This window comes from Mytilus trossulus, chromosome 5 (assembly GCF_036588685.1).
Source record: "Mytilus trossulus isolate FHL-02 chromosome 5, PNRI_Mtr1.1.1.hap1, whole genome shotgun sequence".
NCBI classification, from domain to species: Eukaryota; Metazoa; Mollusca; class Bivalvia; order Mytilida; family Mytilidae; genus Mytilus; species Mytilus trossulus.
This window is the reverse complement of record NC_086377.1, coordinates 15,593,326-15,614,127: the sequence shown is the minus strand read 5'-3', so window position 1 is coordinate 15,614,127 and position 20,802 is coordinate 15,593,326. Positions and strand designations below refer to the sequence as shown.

Below are 20,802 nucleotides of genomic sequence, written 5' to 3'. Positions count from 1 at the left end.
TTAACTGTTAAAGTTTTCAAGTAATATAACACCGAAATCGTAAATATATGGTGTGTACTGTCTGCATGGGACGCCAAGCTAACTAGTACACTCTATAATATCTTCAAATCAAGAGCAATATTCAATATAGTCTGTACAGTCTGCATGGGATGCCAAGCTAACTTGTATCAGTCTATCAAGAAGTGCGTGATTTATACTTTTAACGATAGCCTTGGCAGGACACTTATAGTTTTATTAAATAAGCTGTAAATAACATTTTTATCATAATATAGTGGTGAACGCTATTGTCGCAATAGTTCTGTGTACATTTCTTATCGTGATATTGTATTTGCAACTTGTGCTGTGTACATTTTTATTGTGATACAAGTGGTGAACATTAGCTGCATACATTTTTACCGTGATATCGTGTTGATTCTTTTTACCGCAATATTGTGATGTGTACATAATATTTTTAACTTATTATCGTCGTAATATTTTAAGACTTTTAAAATATTTCTTTTAATTCGCACTCAAAAGATTTTATAATTGTCGTACATATTTTTAATGTAAATATAAAGATATCCGCAATCTCGGTGTGTAAATTAAATTGCTCATCCGATAAGTGGAGTGCTCCGATTAAACGGAGGTGAATACCTGTACAGAACAGAACAGAACAGAACAAGCCCCATGAATTATTTCTTAAATGTAACAATAATAAAAATATTATTGTTACATTGGAGACTTATTGCCGAAATGCAAAGTTGGGTAAGGAACTGATTAATTACGAATGAATTTATTTATTTCCTTTCAACTAAAGGTGGTTTTGAATGTTACTTGTGAAATAAAATAAGCAATAAATAAAATCCGTATTTTTCACCGCAAATAGTTCGGAATTTATAATATATATAAGGGAAATAACTCTATTTACAAAACGCATGAATTTTTGATATTTGTTTTATAAGTTTTGCACTTTTAAACTCTCCATTTATTTCAAATGTTCTGGTTTCGACAGACCTAAAGATCTTAATTCATGAAATCTAACACCAGCATAGTCCGTCAGTTTCTGAAATTTTACCATTGCAACCTCTTAATAAATAGATCTGTTGCTCATGTTGCTGGCTTTGGAGTCATCAAAAAGAAGCTTATACAAAGTTGCTGTCCATCAAACTGCCTGAATAAACAAAGTATTGCAACATATGTCAAACTTAACCAGTGAGTAAAATAATGATTCAAGTTATAACTGCGGATTTTAGGGTTACAACCCCCCCCCCCTTTTTTTACCTTTCAAATGTAGTGGTAGAAAATGGTGGATTGAATCTGGTTTTATATATATATAGGGCTTAACCTCCCATTCGCAAGGGTGGATCAAGCCATTTTATTTTTTAAAATGGGGGTTCCAACTATACTATTCAATTTCAACTATATGTCGGAGTCCCTATTCAAATGTATTCAAATGCATTGATCGTCCAAAAAAAGGGGTGGATACAGCCATTTTAAAAAAGGGTGAGTTCCCAATATAGGACTTAAAGGGGGGTCCAACTTTATGTCCCCATTCAAATGCACTGATCGTCTAAAAGAAAGGGGCGATCCAACCGCAAGTTTGTAATTGGGTGACGTCACTGTTACCGTTCTTGGGTATGCCCATTATAAACATGAACATTGCTGAACTTTTTATGATGTTATGATAAAAGCTTGACTTTTGACAGATTACAGAGTGATACTATAAGTAAGATTGACATGGAGGATGGTTTTGAAGTTGACCTGGTGGATGCATTGAAAACAGTGGTTAAAGACAGTGGATGGCAGTGTCTAGGTTTAGTAACAGATTTAAAGAAAAATAAATGTAAAAGGTAATTAGGTATCGAAATTCTAGGTATCTTGATTGCTATTTCCTTGTGGTAACAAATCTTATAGTTGGTTTATGAAGGTGATAAGGCAGTAAAAAGATTATGATTTTTTACCCTAACCGTACTTGCCCAGAAAATAGCTATTTACTCAAAACCTTGTATTGTCTTGATGTGAATTTTTTTAAATTTTAAATCAGGTTGGCATGAAGACTAAAAGTAAGACACACATGCTAAATCAATTTCTCTTCGTCGAAAAAGAAAGAAAGGAAATGCCTACCTACAAATGTAACTAGCTATTGAATTTACAGTATCCAAGCACCTGTGACCACACAGTGGGTAATTAGTGTAAATCATTGCACTTCAACATTACCACCTGTGACTTTGGCATAGCTTTAAACAAGTTTGCAATGCCACTATCACACTTCAGCTTGATAAAAACTACACTACAGCAACAAACCATCACACCTTTAGAAGCTTGGCCATCGAGGTCAGAGTGCCATCATGGTGTTACATATCTTGATTGAGAATGAAAATGGGGAATGTATCAAAGAGACAACGACCCGACCATAGAAAAAAACAACAGCAGAAGGTCACCAACAGGTCTTCAATGTAATGAGAAATTCCCGCACCCGGAGGCGTCCTTCAGCTGGCCCCTAAACAAATATATATACCAGTTCAGTGATAATGAACGCCATACTTATTTCCAAATTGTACACAAGAAACTAAAATTAAAATAATACAAGACTAACGAAGACCAGAGGCTCCTGACTTGGGACAGGCGCAAAAATACGGCGGGGTTAAACATGTTTATGAGATCTTGTTACTTTCAGGTTTTATGCAGAAGATGGAGAAGATCTTGTATTGATTTATGTACCAGGGCAAAATACTTTTTATTGTATGGATGCAGCATGTTCACATGAAGGTTAGTCCAATATTTTATTTCAAATTTTACCTATGATTATATCACTTCCACTTACTAGAAACCACGAAATTAAATCCCTACGAAATCATATATAGAGACAAAAACAGGAAATATTAACCACACGAAAATTAATGTTTCTACAGTTAATATATAAAAAAGAAGATGTGGTATGATTGTCAATGAGACAACTCTCCACAAGAGGCTAAAATGACACAGAAATTAACAACTATAGATAACCGTACGGTCTTCAACAATGAGCGAAGCCCATACCACATAGTCAGCTATAAAAGGCCTTGAAATGACAATGTAAAACAATTCAAACGAGAAGACTAACACCCTTATTTATATAAAAAAATGAATGAAAAACAAATATATGTAACACACAAACACTGAATAACAGGCTCCTGACTTTGGACAAGCACATACTTACATAATATGACAGGGTTCAACATGTTAGCAAGATCCCAACCCTCCCTAACCTGGGACAGTGGTATTACAGTACAACAAAAAAACAAACTATTTAAAATCAGTTGAAAAAGGCTTAACTCATCAGATGAACAAAAATACAAGTGGATATATAAGATAGTAGAAATGAAATAATCTATACATATGTATTTTTTAATGTTTTCAACAGGTGGACCACTGGAGCAGGGTGACATAGAAGACTTTGATGGAGAACTAAAAATTGTCTGTCCTTGGCACAGCTATGATTTTGACTTGAAAACAGGAATGTCTTCCTCTGGACTACATGTAATATTTTGTTTTGTTGTTTTGACCTCTATTTTAACTTATATGAATATAAGGTAGATATAGGAAGATGTGATATGAGTGCCAATGAGACAACTCTCCATCAAAGTAACAATTTATAAAAGTAAACCATTATAGATCAAGGTACAGCCTTCAACACAGAGCCTTGGCTCTCACCAAACAGCAAGCTATAAAGGACGCCAAAAATTACTAGTATAAAACCATTCAAACGGGAAAACCAACAGTCTAATCTATATAACAATGAGAAAAAATAAACACTTATTAATTACATCAACAAACGACAACTACTGTACATCAGATTCCTGACCTAGGACAGGTGCAAACACCTGCAGCAGAACTAAACATTTCTATAAAGGCCCACAAACAGAGTCATTTCATAATGCATTTCTTTTAGACAAAAAATGCAACTTATACATTTGTACACTGTACATATACAGATTCTATTTGTAGCACAGACAACAAAAATCAAATGACAATTCCTGTCCCTGGACCTAAGAGTATATTACATTGGGAGGGGATGGGGGTTCATTTTCTGTTTCAGTAGTTGTGAATTTAAACCCTTCACAATGCAGGTGCTTTAAACTCCAATTTGATTGATTGGGATTTCTAGTTATGAATGCAGGAGATATGTGAGTCTGGCTTCAACCACAACTCAAAACATTCTGATAAAAAAAAACCATTAATGCTGAAAGAAGCATTCAACACTAATGTTGTAATAAAGAATTGTAACATAACCAAGATTGCATTGATCTTTGCCATTCATCCAAAAAATAATTTTGTCACACATTCTTCATGTGTTTAATACTGAAGTTCAACAACTGAACAGATACTCCAAATTTAAGGATGTCTGCTTGTCATGTTTTGGAATTTTTGTCAGATTTTCGGAATCCTCTGGTTTTAACCATTTGAATGCCTTAAAAATATTTTGCCGATGAACCCCCTTTTTTAGCTCACCTGGCCCGAAGGGCCAAGTGAGCTTTTCTCATCACTTGGCGTCCGTCGTCCGTCATCGTCCGTCGTCGTTAACTTTTACAAAAATCTTCTCCTCTGAAACTATTGGGCCAAATCAAACCACACTTGGCCACAATCATCATTGGGGTATCTAGTTTAAAAAATGTGTGGCGTGACCCGGTCATCCAACCAAGATGGCCACCACGGCTAAAAATAGAACATAGGGGTAAAATGCAGTTTTTGGCTTATAACTCAAAAACCAAAGCATTCAGAGGAAATCTGACATGGGGTAAAAATGTTTATCAGGTCAAGATCTATCTGCCCTGAAATTTTCAGATGAATCGGTTAACCTGTTGTTGGGTTGCTGCCCCTGAATTGGTAATTTTGAGGAAATTTTGCTGTTTTTGGTTATTATTTTGAATATTATTATAGATAGAGATAAACTGTAAACAGTGATAATGTTCAGCAAAGTTAGATTTACAAATAAGTCAACATGACCGAAATGGTCAGTTGACCCCTTTAGGAGTTATTGCCCTTTATAGTCAATTTTTAACCATTTTTCATAAATCTAAGTAATCTTTTACAAAAATCTTCTCCTCTGAAACTACTGGGTTAAATTTAACCAAACTTGGCCACAATCATCATTGATGTATCTAGTTTAAAAATTGTGTTTTTTGACCTGGCCAACCAACCAAGATGGCCGCCACGGCTAAAAATAGAACATAGGGGTAAAATGCAGTTTTTGGCTTATAACTCAAAAACTAAAGCATTTTGAGGAAATTTGACATGGGATAAAAATGTTTATCAGGTCAATATCTATCTGCCCTGAAATTTTTAGATGAATTGGACAATCGGTTGTTGGCTTGCTGCCCTCCAATTGGTAATTTTTAAAGAAATTTTGCCGTTTTTGGTTATTATCTTGAATACTATTATAGATAGAAATAAACTGTAAACAGCAATAATGTTCAGCAAAGTAAGATCTACAAATAAGTCAACATGACCTAAATGGTCAATTGACCCCTTAAGGAGTTATTGCCCTTTATAGTCAATTTTTAACAATTTTCATTAACTTGGTAAATTTATTTAAATTTTTACCAAATATTTTTGTCTGTTACTAATGGGCAAGGTTCATTATAGATATAATTGTAAGAAGCAAGAACGTTCAGTCAAGTAAGAACTTCAAACACATCACCATCACCAAAATACAATTTTGTCATGAATCCATTTGTGTCCTTTGTTTAATATGCACATAGACCAAGGTGAGCGACACAGGCTCTTTAGAGCCTCTAGTTTCTTTTTATAGATCTTTTACGTGTATAATTATAAGTCATTTGTAAAAGTCATAAAATTTTATTTATTTTTTAAAAGTATTTGAGAACTTCAACTGGTCAATGATAAAGCTATGAAAAGTCAAGAGAAAACATTTTCCCGCCAAAATTACAATGGCTAATATCTCGAAAACAAGCACATTGACCCCTAAATTGTTTTTTTGCTTTTTGGATTCCTCAATTTATTCCTTATCAATACATACCAGTTTTATGAAAAGTTATTTATTTTGAAATTGAGCAGCGAACATCCTTAATAATTAGATACTATTTCTTATTTGCCGATACTGATTTTTTTTCAAATTTTATCTTTCATGTACTCTGCTCATTCATTATTTAAGGTCTGTTAGGTTGCATTGATGTAAATATATATATTGGTTTTGATATATTTCACAATGTTAACAGTTCCAAGATGAACAGATTGAAACATGACACTGACGTTTTATAATTTTATTTCTTTATTTAGCAAGAAGTTTATCAAGTAGAAGTAGTTGGAGACAAAGTGTATGTAAACTACCCTGAAGACTTACATACAAAACCAAGTAAATTTAGTCCTACATCTACCAGAAAGGGTAAGTGAATGTATTATGGGATTAAGTTTACTTTTCAAAATGATAAAACAAATATTTTTATGATTCCTGTTCTAAAAGGAAATACGAGGATGTGATATGATTGCCAATTAGACAATTTTTCACAAGAAACTGAATTATGCTGGAAGGTAGCAACTGAAGCATATAAATATGTTAAGAAATGCTATTGCAAAGTAGGCTATGTTGCTGAAAGCATATATTGGGGTTTTCTTTTTATGTAGTATTTTACTTCATTATCAACCTATAGAAGTTATTTTACACTGTTCATGTAGGCCTTGTTTAAGTCAAAGGTCATAGTTCTCTCGGCTCTTCAGGTTTCTACACCAATAAAAATTGTAGAATCAATGAATGGATGACTGTTGAGAAACCTAGTATAGCTAATTAAATATATATTCAACGCCAGGTAGTTATCATGCTAGTTTACAAGGTAATGGTCTTCAAAAAGACATGTCATCATACCCTGTCTATGCAGTATGGGCTTTGCTCATTGTTGAAGGTGGTACAGTTACCTATAATTGTTAATTTTCAAGTTATTTTGATCTCTTGTGGAGAGTTGTGTCATTGGCAATCATACAACATCTTCTTTTTTCATATTCAATCTAACCACTCTTTGCCCTTACTCTTGAATCTTATGCTGAGAATTATTATTTTTAAGTCTTTGGTTTGACACTGCTAAAAAAAACCTCTGATCTACAATGATCTAGATACATTTTATAGCAATGAAAGTTTTATGTATCTGTAAATAAATGTATTGCTTTCATCTATGTTAGTTTTCAGATGATGAACCAAAGATAGCAGAAAGTATGGAAGATACTGGCACCCTTAGTTATTGGGCTGTCAAGATTCTAAACACAGGAGACCCTGATGAAAAGGTATTGACTAATTGTATGTGTGCTCATAATAGAAAGGGGTATTATTGTGTAAAAAGAACCACCAAATTTGTGGAGATAAGTTAAAAAAAAATGCCAACTTAAATCCTTGTGAATATGTTAAAATTTAATCTATCTTCATGTATATGAAAATTGCTGTTTTTATGCCCCCTTACGATAGTAGAGGGGCATTATGTTTTCTGGTCTGTGCGTCTGTTCGTCTGTCCGTCCGTTCGTTCATCCGTCTGTCTGATTAAAGTTTTTGGTCAAGGTAGTTTTTGATGAAGCTGAAGTCCAATCAACTTGAAACTTAGTACTCATGTTCATTATGATATGATCTTTCTTATTTCAAAGCCAAATTATACTTTTGACACCAATTTCACGGTCCACTGAACATAGAAGATGAAAGTGTGAGTTTCAGGTTAAAGTTTTTGGTCAAGGTAGTTTTTGATGAAGTCGAAGTCTAATCAACTGGAAACTTAGTACTACCCTTATCCCTTCTCCCACCCCTCCTCTCTTTTCTCCCATTAGAATAAAACATCTCCTTTTGAGATATTTTTTCTTGAAATATTAGATCATTTTTTAAAAGGAGAGATATTTTATTTTTTCTCCTTTCTCCAACTTTGTCTCCTTTCTTCCAGCCTTCCTTTCCTTTCTCCTACCCCCTTTCTCCTTTCTCCCACCCCTTTCTCCCTGTCTCCCTTACCCCTGTCCTCCCCCTCAGTACTATGTAAAAATATCTTAAAAATTTATAACCACAAAGTGATCAAAAAGACCAAAAGGTGACATAAAGTAAGAGTGAAAACAAATAGATGTAGTTACACATATTGGGGGCGCTTTTCTACAGCTCTCTAGTGATGTCCATTTAAAAAAAATGATACTTTTGTACAAGTGTTTTTATATTCTTACAAAGAATAAAATGTTTTTGTAATTATATTTATCTACATTTCTTAAAGATCAAGTTAACATTTGATGTTGGTGAAAAATGGCAAAAAAGGGAGATAACTACGCTTGGTCACATGATTCCACCTGACCAACCAAAACGTGGGGACCAGCTGAATATTGTAGCTCCTGGAAAAGAAAAGAGGAGAGGAAAAGGTGGAAGTCTGGTAATAATCCTTTTTTTCTTCTGATTCAGTATAAATTTATTATTTGTCAACATACCTGCCAACTGTCACTATTTGCGGGGGATTTCCCCCATGGAGGCTCCTAAATTGAAATTTTTAAAGAGCAATTTGGTCCACAATTTTAACAAAATAATTAATTTTACAATGAATTGAGGCTTATAAAAGTATGAAGAAGCCAAAAAATATCATTACACTGTATTTGAAGCTCCCCCTTGAAGGTTTGTTAAGAGTATGGCGGCCATCTTGAACGCAAAACCCCCATGGGCATTTTGAAAACTTGGCAGGTACGTGTCAAACCAAAAGGTAAAACAAATTAAATGAAAATAGCGTAGTAATAAAAAGTGGTAAAAGATATCAATGTCAAACTTATATGTTTAAGTGGTCAATAACGAAACATCTTTCACAATATTAAGTATTGATGACTGAATTATATAGCAATACGCAGGGGTCGAATTTAAGCTTTTAAGTGTACTGGCCAGTAGGACCAGTGGACTTTCAATCTACTGGTCCCGCTGAAAATTTACTAGTCCTGCGAAAAATGACATTCATTTGATAACCACTAAAAGATATGACAGATATGTAGTTTTATTTTCCTCAGCTGCTTTCGTCTTCTTTATTTTGTTTGTGCTGTTCTGTTTGTTCATGAGCAAGTACAAAATCTTACTTAAAATTTGAAGATCCCGCTACAAAAATACATTTCTCATTTAGGTCTGTCACTGCAAATCATTCACAGGATATATTATATTTACGCTTACTTTTGTCAGTTTGAGAAATCTTCCTTTTGAATTTCTCTTAAGGCCACACCAATTTGATTCCTTGTTCGACGGACCGCCCGCACCTTTTTTTTTCAAAACAGAATTTTTTTATTTTTTTTATATTCCCGCTTCCCGCATCCGGAAATGTAATCATGTCCATTTCCCGCACCGTTGTTTTTGTAAATATTATAAAAAGATATCAACATTTGATTTAAAATCACAGTCTAACCTGTATATAACGACTTTAAACATAAAATCACCCCACCACAAGGTGTAAATATCTGTGAAAATATTTGCTTCAGCATGAAAGCTATTTAGGGCTGTTCCAGAAAATACTATGTCCCCCCCAGGGAAGGCAACTTTTTTTAATATTATGTGGGTGGTTGTATTTGAAATACCATAATGCAAAGGAAGTGTTGTTCTAATTTATTTTTATTTCTGTGGGTGGTGGGGGTTAAAAAAAAGTGCCGTCCCTGGGGGGGACATAGTATTTTCTGGAACAGCCCTTATCCAAAGAGGGAGTGCTCCGATATAAATTTATAACAGCGGCGGAAATACCTGTAAAGAACAAACAATTGGTTTCTTCCCCCGTTACTTATATTCCCTATCAAAACATCTTCGCTGTTAGAATAAAGTACGATGAACTTCTGAAGGATTTGCCTTCAACTGCAATTATATTGTATGCTGGCGAAACAAAACTATCTATAGCCACTGCATGTTTATGCACCTGTCCTGATTGTTTCACGGGCCTGTCTTTCAGCAGTTATCGTTTGTTGATGTTGTTCATAATTTGGTATTTTCCTGTTTGGATATATATAAATTAGACCGTTGGTTTTCCTGTTGGAATTGTGTACGCTTATAATTTTGGGGTCCTTTATAGCTTGCTGTTTGGTCTGTATCAAAGCCCTGTGTAAAAGGCCGTACTTTGACCTGTGTTTGTTATTATTAAGTTGAGAACAAACCTCCCTCAGATAAGGGGTCATTTTATTGATGTAGATAAGAAATTAGAAATACCAAGGATTTGTATAGTTCTTCTATAGAAAACCTTTGAAAACTTAGAATTTTGTACTCAAAAAGAGGAGAGTTGCATCATATTTTAAACAACTTTTTCTAAAAGAGGGGTCCACTTATTATGAATAATATTAAACTGTTAAAATAAATGTGTTAACACATGGTTTAAGTCCAGGAATATTAAAAATTCTTGGACATGTTTTGACCATTTAATACATGATAGATATATAGTTCTTTGAAAAAATATGAGCTCTTTTATACAAACAAATATATCATAACTTATATTGATCCCTCATGAAACATGTTAAAGGGATATTTATAACATTAAGGGGTTGCCCCCTAACTGATTATGACTTGAATGGAGAATTGTCTCATTGTCAGTCAGACACACATAGACCAGATTTAACTATTTCTTGGTGAACAGGGAAAAAATACATCAGAAATTAAAGAAATGTCAACGCACAAGTGATAAATCAAGTTTAAATATTGTCAAAATCTACTTTTTAATGTTTACAAAAAAAAAATATAATCGCTCGCCTTTACTTTTCAAGCTTCGCCTCAAAAATTTGCAAATTAAATATTTTTTTATTAAAATTTTCAAATCGCTCGCTCGCCCCATATTTTGGAGTCCAAAAATCCGTAGAACAAGAAATTAAATTGGTGTGGCCTAAAATACTTTTAAAATAGTAGCCCCAGTATCATAAAAATAATTTCTCAGGTTTAATTTTTTGTAAACAAACCAAGATATAGGTGCGATCAGTGATTTTAACCAAAAAATTCTACTAGTACGCCGGACCACCAGCTGACAACATCTACTGGTCCGACACAAATTCAACTGGTCTCAGACCAGGGGACCAGCGCCAATTTCAACCCCTGGCAATACCTCATCCCTTGGTGCTCTTCCAAATGGCACCAAAGTCCTAGACAAAGTGGGGCAAGTTTTTCAGGACAGCCCTAAAATTTTTATTGTATTTTTCCAGGCCAGTAGAATATCCAATCTGCATTCCCTAGCTAACATAGAACAATGGGCTGTAGATTTATCTTGGGATATTGTTGTCAGGTTTGCCCATGTGATGGTGGATGGTCAACAGCTACCACAAGAATTCTTTGATGACTTTATACAGGTAGCAATAGATGAAGCAAAGGTAATACTACTGTAAATTTAGAGATTATTGCTATGTTTTTATTATGTATTTAAATGCAACAGGGTTATAGTCGCAATAATGTAAACTAGTATTTTGTAATTTTTATATGAATTAAAAATGTGCAGGATTTTTTCGAAACAGCAAAAAATTATAATCCCCTTTTAGTCTAAAATAAAATCGCAATAATAAATGCATGCAATAATTTCTGAATTGACAGTTAAATAATACAGGGAAATTTGCTCTAGCGTATATAAAAGAAATAAAAATAGATTTTAAATGGGACTGTTTTGGGTAAAACAGAGTATAGTATATATATAGGCCATTTTTCGAGACCTTTCAATGTCATAACAAAAGAATTAAAACCGTTTCATTCAAAATTTATTTGAAGTCATATTAGAGAAATTAAAAAAATTACAAGTTCTAAATTTCTTTATTTAGATACACTCACTTATTTGAGTAAAGATTCTTACACAGATGTGGAGGTAAAGTGGGTCACAAGGTAATTTGCCTTTTTCTTAAAAAAAGACAAAACAAAAAATGTATTTGATCATTATTATTTGAAGAAGCAATTTAAGTTACTACTGTAAGTATTTACAGTATTAACCTCCCTTTCTTTTGTAAAATTACTACCAAATAATTACATTAGATGTATGTTTCATTATAATACGTTATTCTGATTGGCAATCTAGCAATCTCGTGATATTCCTTAATCAATTGCATTACACAATGCAACTTTTCATTTATGATGACACGAGGTCCCACAATAAAGTGCACAGGTAAATGAAATAAAAACTTGATAAAAGGCGTGTTTTCATGATCCTATAGGTACAAATGTAATTATAAGTATTGAATGCTTTTTTTGTAACTTTATAGGGTTGTAAAAGCGTTGACCATGCGCACATGTACTTCGGTCAATGCTTTTACACCCCAATAAATTTACAAAAAAGAGCATTCAATTCTTAATTAAAAATTTTGATTAGAATATCCTGATAGAATTAAATAGATTTAATAGTTAATGGTGGGTTAAACCAAAATAACAATTGCATACTGTGAATTCATAATTATTGTTGGATAACAATGTTCGTGGATTTTGTTGTTATAGATGAACCACGAAATTAACTGTTCAATGAATGACAAATTTCAAATAGGTTCTTATGCAGACTTCTGCAAAACCACCAAATTAAATATCAACGAACAAGTTTTACTCAATCCACGAAAATTGATGCCAATGAAAATAAATGAATCCACAGTAGACTTTCCAGAACATACTCATAAAAAACCCAAAGGGTATGGGTTATCTACCCATGACAAAAAAATATAACATGCACAACAAGAAACACAAAAAGCAAAGAAACAGCACTTCTATAGAAGTGCTTCATCTGCTGTTTGTTTACTTTTATTTCAGCACTATGGTATGATAAGTACAAGACTGAAAGATCTTGGTAGTCATTTTGGAGCTCTTCCAGTTCACAATGGTTTGTAAATGTTACCATCATCTTTTTACCTGAGGACTGTTCAAGAAATTACTATGCCCCTCTAGGCTGTGACCTAGTAGTACATGTATTCCACTTTTGAAGGGGAACAATTTTTTAACTGCAAATCTAAAGAAATCATATGAGTGCAGTTCTTAATTTAATGCCCAACGGAGATAATAGTCAACAAACAATGGGAAGAAATCCATCTTATATTGAATTATTACCTCCCCTGATTAATACTCTTTCCTAATTATGCATGCAGTGATGCACTGAATATTCATTATCATTGATGATATTTTGTAATTTATTTATCATTTAAATGTCTTGAGAATTGTTGTAATCACTTTATAAATTTCAAACCACAGGGTTCCATGATTGGTTATTGTTGAATTTGTAAATTTAAACAAGATTACGGATGAGAAAATTATATAAATAACCTTGAATGATGTCCTCCTATATTAAACCGACCGTGCAAGGGCTGTATAGCCAGTCAAGGTCGTTAAAAACTTCCATTTGTTGTATAATTTACAAACACTGAAACAAATACAAGAATTAATTTATTGGTATTTTCTTTATCATAAAGTTGCTTAAAATATTATTATGATCTTAGAGAAATAAACAAAATTATAAGTTTATCCCCTAATTAAAGGTTGTGATTTTGCAAAGGGAGTAAACTTTTTACATTTTTTTATGAGTGAGATAATCCAATTGATATATATGTATGGTTGTTTTTTCTTGCTTCGTCATGGTTGTTATATTAAGATGAAAAGAAATGGTTTTATAGCCAATGAGACCTCTCCACAAGAGACCAAATGACACCACAATTCACTGTACAACCTTCAACAATCAGTAAAAACACATACTGCATAGTCAGCTTTAAAAGGCATCGAGCTGACAAATGTAAAACAAATGTCATAACATGTACTAACATAGAGTAAGATGTTTCACAACAGCTTCATTGTCTTTTAAGTGATTTTTAAATTTCTATTTAGCTTTATGGGATTCTGCCACAGACACATGTGATAGTTTACTGGCAAGACTTGCTATAGTTCATATGGTACACGAAGCAAGGTAATGTCGTACTTAATATTTAGAGAACGTTTTTAATGCCTCCACTGGGGCATTAAATGTTACCCTTGGCTTTTCATACTTCCATCGTACTGTCTTTCAATCTTTCCACCTTTTCATATTTCCATCTTTTTGTTTGTGGTCCAATTTTTGGAGGTTTCTTAACTTATTTGTACTCTAAAAGCGAATTATTATTTCCTTTTTCACTTTCATTTCTGATTGAAAAAAAATATATTTTCTTTTTTTTCTTTTTATCTCCCTACACATATATCTTTCGTGCTTGCAAAGCTTAATAATGGAGGCATTCATAACACATTCTTTTTTCCCCTTATATTAAACATGAAATAAAAAGGAAACTATGTATTTTAATACCCAGAAAGTATTGTCTTGCAAAGGTAGCAGTCAAAGATTTAGAAATTGTAATGATTTGTTCAATGCAGTGAAAGAATACACTGTCTAAAGGAAATATTGGTATTTGTCTAATATTTGTTTAGTTCGCAGTAAGAATTTTACCTTAAGCATGTTAAGTGAACTGTTCACAGTTCATTAGGGATGTTCACTTCTTTGTTTAAAAAACCCCAGCTTTTAACAAGACTGTAATAAATTGAAAGTACTGTAAAGGGGGTTATTTTCGCAGGTGTTAAATTTCAGGATTTTCATTGAATAAGGTATGTGAAATCTTTTGACGGTTATTATTTTGGTGGATTCAAAATTTTTATCAATACCTTTGCATGTACAAATTTTAATTGGCAGTTTTTATTCTGGCAATTTTGCATTATACGCGAATATACGGAAAAGTTTACACCCCATGAAAATAATCCGCTATACAGTATATGAATACAGTAGCTTATTAAGATATAAACATTGAAAATTTTGTTGGATATATAGCAGTTAGACAAACACTCATTTTGATCAATGAGAAGCTTAATATTTCCTTAACAATACATGATTAAAACTTTTAGCGGATTTTACAGAGTTATGTCCCTGTAGTGATAGGTACAACCTAAAGTGTAATAATCTTTCAGAGGTCTGGATGTACAACCAAAGACTTTAGAAAAGTTTGCTAAGAACAACGATCCAGAGTCAGTGAAAGTTTTAGAAGTTATTTATAGAGATGAAATCACACATGTTGCTGCAGGTCTTAAATGGTTCACTTACATCTGTAAAAACTCTCAACCGCCATTGGTAGGTGCTTATATATTTCTATAATTATACGACCTAAAAATTAAAAATTTGTTGGTCGTATTTTGGTATCACATTTTTGTCTTCCTTGGTGTCACGATCATCAGCGTTGTCTGAAGACATATGGTTTCCTGATAATAACTTTAGAACAAGTAAATAAAAATCAATAGAATTTTAACACAAGATTTATAACCACTGTTTTCTTTTGAATTTCCTATTGTGACATCCTGAAAAAAGGTGAATTTGCCTGATGACATCACATATGAAGAACACAACTTTCTGAAAATGTTTGAAAAGAAAGGATAAAAATCATAAGCCTTATGATTTTTATCCTTTCTTTTCAAACATTTTAAGGGAAACAGATTCCAACCGATAACTCATGTATTACAATATTTTTCAAATCTCAAAAGTAGATATCACACCTAATTTTTTGGTGGGGTTCGTGTTGTTTATTCTTAAGTTTTCTATGTTGTGTCATGTGTAATATTGTTTGTCTTTTTTATTTTTAGCCATGGCGTTGTCAGTTTGTTTTAGATTTATGAGTTTGACTGTCCCTTTGGTATCTTTTGTTTAAATTTGAATAATTTAAAAAGCTCATCATGCCTTGGGCTTTAAATAACGTAATTTAACTGTATCTTAATTTTGCTGAGGGCTAGGGGCGTGCATAATACAATTTAATACAGGTTCAACATTTAAAGGGGAAATTGCTAAGCATGGGGTATCTTTGTGCAGTATACACTAATTCATAAGTGTCAGATGTTCTTTGCCAAATTTTCTAGAATTAGAAATGCAGGAAAATGTTTGAAATTGAAAAACTACAAAATTGATTGATAAATTTGTTTTATTTTTACAGGACTGTATACCAACATTTCATGAATATGTGAAGAAATATTTTAGGTAAATAGAAATTTTATATCTATTGAACTTTTTATTTAAGTATGCTGTACACCATGTGAAGGAGTGTTTTAACATTTGTTACCAGAATTCAATTTTCACTTTCTTTTTTTATAATTGAAAAATCACTTTTCCATAAATCATAAAAGTATGTTTGCAAGAAGCCTTTGGTTTGTTAAGAAAATTTACTGTGAGTCCAGCAAAATCTGTAGTATTTAAACCTTCATTGCATTAACTTAATTGACAAAGATCATTTAATGTTACCTACAAACAATTTATAGGTCAGATATATATATATGCTTGAAAAATATCACTATACTCTGCAATAGAAAAAAGTGAGAAAGAAAAAAAACCCAGATCTTATGCAGAAAAACAAAGTGCTTATTATATTTTCAGATCTTATTTGAAGCCACCATTTAATACAGAAGGCAGAAAAACTGCTGGAATGTATGAAGAGGTAAACATCTTCAATGTTAAGAATTTTATTTTATTTTGGTGGGAGGGGGGGGGGTGTTGTACCGTTTAACAAAAACGGTTCTTTAGTTTATGATACCCCCGCTTTAAAAAAGGGGGGGTATACTGTTTTACCTCTGTCAGTCAGTCCGTCCGTCAGTCAGTCCGTCCCATGAAACTTTCGTCACATTTTTCTCAGGAACTACACATCCACCCTTTCTGTAATTTGCTATCAACATTTATATATGTCAACCATACCGTGTGATGTGTTTTCAAATTCATCACTTGACAACTTTCTGTTTACCGAACACTTGCATATTTTTACACTATTAATATTATCCACTTGCGGCAGGGGTTTCATCAGTGAGCAGTAGCTCGCAGTTTCACTTGTTTATTCCAAATTTACTCTATTTAGCTATTTTCATTAAAAAAATCTGCAAGTAAACTTTATATAGATTAGATCTTTAGTACTCCTGTTTAAATTGTTTAACACTAATAACTTTGGGTCTTTATATAGCAGGTGTTTTGAGTCCTCTCAACACTCCCATAGACCTTCATCTTGGAAAAGTTGAAATAGCACTTAGTAAAGAACAAACTGTAAAATGAGTTGAAAATGACTTGACTCATTAAATTATCAGCACAAAGCACAAAAATCAAGTTACAGTAAGACAATAGGTACAGATATAAAAGCTAATTCAGAGCCATTTACAAATATTATTGCATAGCAATATAATATTTCCTACAGAAAGTAACCAAAAGTTAGCGTGCAATAAATTCTATTATCTTCAAAATTCCTGAGGTCTTCAACGACATAATCTAAGTTTAAACCAATTTTTTACCTTAAAATATTATATTGCTATACAATAAAAGATTTATTGCATGAATATTTGGGAATGTTGACCCTCTTAGAACATATATTGCACTTGCAAGCTCATGCAATATAAAATTCTACTGGGGACACTATTCCCCAATATGCATGCATTAACCCTATAATACTGTGGATCCAGTTATTTTCTAGTATACCAATTTTGTAGATCTCGGAAAACTCACACTTGTAAATATTAAAGTTCATGGTTTTGCCAAAGTCCTTAAACATGCCTTTTGAAAATTGAAACTTGTTGAACATTTAAATTCATGTATTCACAAAAAAAAAACAGAAATATTAAAAATATGATAATGAATTCATATTTGATAATTCATGTTTTAGGAAACTAAAATATCTACCATTACACATCCAATGAATTTAATGATTAGATTAATGAATATAAAATAAAAACAAATTTCCTCTACTGAGCAGAATTCATGGAAGCACAAAATCATGATACTTGCAAGTAATTAGTATCCTTGAAAATACACTTGTTTCTGACCCAACAAAATTGGTATTGATAGGAAGATAAATAAATCCACACTACTTAACTTTGTATGATAGTGCACATTTTGTTTAGGGGCCTGCTAAAGCATGCCTTTGAGTGCGGGATTTCCTTGCTGTGTTGAAGACTCATTGGTGGCCTTTGGCTGTTTTCTGCTTTTTTGTCGGGTTGTTCTCACTTTGACACATCAAGGGCGTAGCGCATGTTCATTCAAAGTGAGGCAATTTTTATTCGCTAGCCTATAAGTGTATATTAAAATTAATCTCTGTTGGTCACCCAAAACTTTCTGATTCTCCTGTGACCTGTACTAAGTATTAAGCTTCTAGAAGACCAGAACATGTTATAAGCAATCTCTGTAAACATTCTGCTGGAAGACATTTCAACCCTGGACACATTATTCTACCAATTTTTTAAGTCATTGGTTTGACCTACCAGGGTTCGAATACACGACCTACCGCACTAGAATCAACAGCACACGCTAGTATACAACCAGACAATGCTGATCATAATCAGATAAAAAACATGAAAAAAATATTTTCAAACAATACCAAAAATATATTTTATACTTTTATTAAAGATAAATAAAAAAATCAGGAATTGCCTTATACATCAAAGACTTCCATAGAAAAGGCGCTTCATGATTTTGTTTAAATTAATTATGAATAATTATTAATTTTTTTGTCAATGAATTATTTTATCAATTAGCATTTGTTGTTCAGTGAGTTGATAGTGTAAACATTGGTAGCAATAGCGTTATCGATTCAAAAATAAACCAAGGAAAGTAATAAGCCAGCATACTTATAGGGGGTGTTAATACTCAGGAGTTACCTCTTTCATCTTTTTTTCTCTTTAAAGAACCCGTCTTCATGGTCTTCAACCAGTTTTGTAACGACTTTAAGATTTGTTTCAATTTTTTTATTTTGATTTGTATTCGGAACACTTACTTTCTACCGTCACCACTATGGTAAAAGCTGCAATCGCTGCTGCAGATGGTACACAGTATGTAGTGTGCTGGTAGATAATTTGAAACTCGAAACTCGCATATTGATAATGTAAAATACATAATTAATAAAAAAAAAAAAAAAGACACTTCGAAAGTTTGGTCGTCGTTTCAAAAGTGAGGCATTTGCCTCATTTGCCTCCATTACACTACGGCCCTGCACATTACTATCTCAATTTTATTTGTATACCTTTTCTCTTTTCAGTGGTATATGCCTCTAGTAAAACCAAAATGATGAACCTAGGAACAATCCATATAGATCATGATCTGAAACTAGCACCATAGACAAAGAAGAAAGCTTTAAATGAAAAAAACTATGATCTAATACTAGTTTTAACTTTTGTTGAACTTTACCACTGGTATCTTATATAGATCGAGATTTAATATTAGAATAAAAGATACAAGGCTGGAAAAATAGTAAAAATAAATACTGATTAAGATCTTAAAATATTGGAGTTGTGGGCAGAGTCATATGTGTTACTTGCTTCTTAAATTAGAAAATAGAAATAATAAATTCTGAATTCTATATTTACTGAATTTACAGTATAAAATTATTGGTATTTTTTTAAAGATCATAAGATGTGAAATAATTGCAAATGAGTTCAAGTGACATAAAAGTTAACAACTATAAATCAACTGTAGCCTTCTACAATGCAGAAAACCGATACCACATGTATAGTAGCTTTAAATCTCCATGAAAAGACAAATTTTGCAATTTGCATAGAAAAGGGTATACAAAATATTTTGACGGTTAAAAAATTTTATCAACATCTTTGCATGTTAACTTTTAATTGGCAGAATTTATTTTGGCAATTTTATTCTATCTGTGAAAATAAGCAGCGAAAATTTACACTCAGTGAAAATAACCCTCTATACGGTATGAAACAATAAATAAAATAATTGCGAAGTGACAGTCTGATTTGTGTACACTAGATAAATTATAAACAAATATGGTATAATGCAACCACTGAAAGCTTGCTCCTGAATTGGTACATGTTTCCTTGTTTTAAACTGATCTGGATCAGGGGTGTAACAGTACAAATCAGTGGAAACATGCTTTACTCATTAAATTGATACAAAGCACCAACAAAAATAACAAACACAGAAGAGATACATATCACAAAATTGAGAATACTTACAGAAAGCTAGTTCAAAGTCCATTACTACAAATGAAGAAAAATATGTAGACTAAAATATCAACTAGCTCACATCCAACTCCCAATGGATTTTGTGTAAAGACATCATAAACAGTCAGAGAAAACCATGACCATGTGCTATGTCAAAATCTAGGTATCCACAGATTGTAGTACCATGAATTAACACGCCACATGTGTATAACAACAAAATTTAGAGGGGTTTTAATTTATTAAAAACTAAAGCAAAAATTCAACGATCTGATCACACTGTTGAATCGGTAGTCTTTTAAGGTGGTACCCAACACTTTGACTAAAATTCATTTGGCTCGTTTAATTTTCCTAAAATTTTGTCAAAGTTTTTACTTTGACACTTTTAACAAAAATATAAAAATTTAAAAAAAATTGAACCAACCGTTTTGTCAGAAAAAGTATACTAGTTATATAGCAATTTGACAAACACCAATTTTGATCATTGAGAAGCTAACTATTCCTTTTACATCACAACGTAATTAAAACGTTTAGCTTGATTTTACAGAATTATCTCCCTGTAGTGTTAGGTACCACCTTAAAATAAATTTATTGAAAAAATTCAAAAGTTTACCTGGATACTATTATAACTGAATTTACAGACTTTTTGTTGCCTTTGAAAGTTATTATTCTCAGCAACATGTTCAACAAAAAATATAAAACTGAAGTCTGTTATTGCTGCTTACTCTAACCATCTGTCCACATATATAAGAAGATGTGGTATGAGTGCCAATTTGTAAAAGTAAACCATTATAGGTCCAATTATGGTCTTCATCACAGAGCCTTATCTCACACTTAACAGAAAGCTATAGAGGGACCCAAAAATGACTAGTGCAAAACCATTCGAATGGGAAAACAAACGGTCTAATCTATATGAGAAACGAGAAACACTTTTGAACCACATCAAC

The 20,802-nt window shown here is 32.5% G+C and overlaps 1 protein-coding gene across 2 annotated transcripts; it reads left to right on the top strand.

Moving 5' to 3' along the window:
- Positions 1-725: 725 nt before the first annotated feature.
- On the top strand, positions 726-19,183 carry LOC134718576 (uncharacterized protein HI_0077-like). 2 transcript variants are annotated; one of them, XM_063581187.1, is made up of 14 exons: positions 726-744; positions 1,686-1,829; positions 2,657-2,748; positions 3,383-3,498; positions 6,259-6,364; positions 7,160-7,254; positions 8,208-8,360; positions 11,125-11,289; positions 12,695-12,764; positions 13,757-13,835; positions 14,858-15,017; positions 15,868-15,911; positions 16,305-16,365; positions 18,937-19,183. In XM_063581187.1, the coding sequence occupies exons 2-14, from the start codon at positions 1,717-1,719 to the stop codon at positions 18,964-18,966; spliced, it is 1,284 nt and encodes a 427-aa protein (XP_063437257.1). In that variant the 5' UTR covers positions 726-744; positions 1,686-1,716; the 3' UTR covers positions 18,967-19,183. The 2 variants fall into 2 exon arrangements, with proteins under 2 accessions (XP_063437257.1, XP_063437256.1); XM_063581186.1 differs by lacking the exon at positions 726-744 and adding an exon at positions 901-1,191 and having other exon boundaries at positions 18,937-19,182.
- The last annotated feature ends 1,619 nt before the right edge of the window (positions 19,184-20,802 follow it).

Bases quoted from the DNA above. Each gene is read 5' to 3' on its own strand.
- LOC134718576 (XM_063581186.1), top strand. From the start codon at position 1,010: ATGAAATCTAACACCAGCATAGTCCGTCAGTTTCTGAAATTTTACCAT. The intron at 2,749-3,382 runs GTTAGTCCAATA...TGTTTTCAACAG, and splicing joins TGCAGCATGTTCACATGAAG to GTGGACCACTGGAGCAGGGT. The intron at 15,912-16,304 runs GTAAATAGAAAT...TTATATTTTCAG, and splicing joins TATGTGAAGAAATATTTTAG to ATCTTATTTGAAGCCACCAT.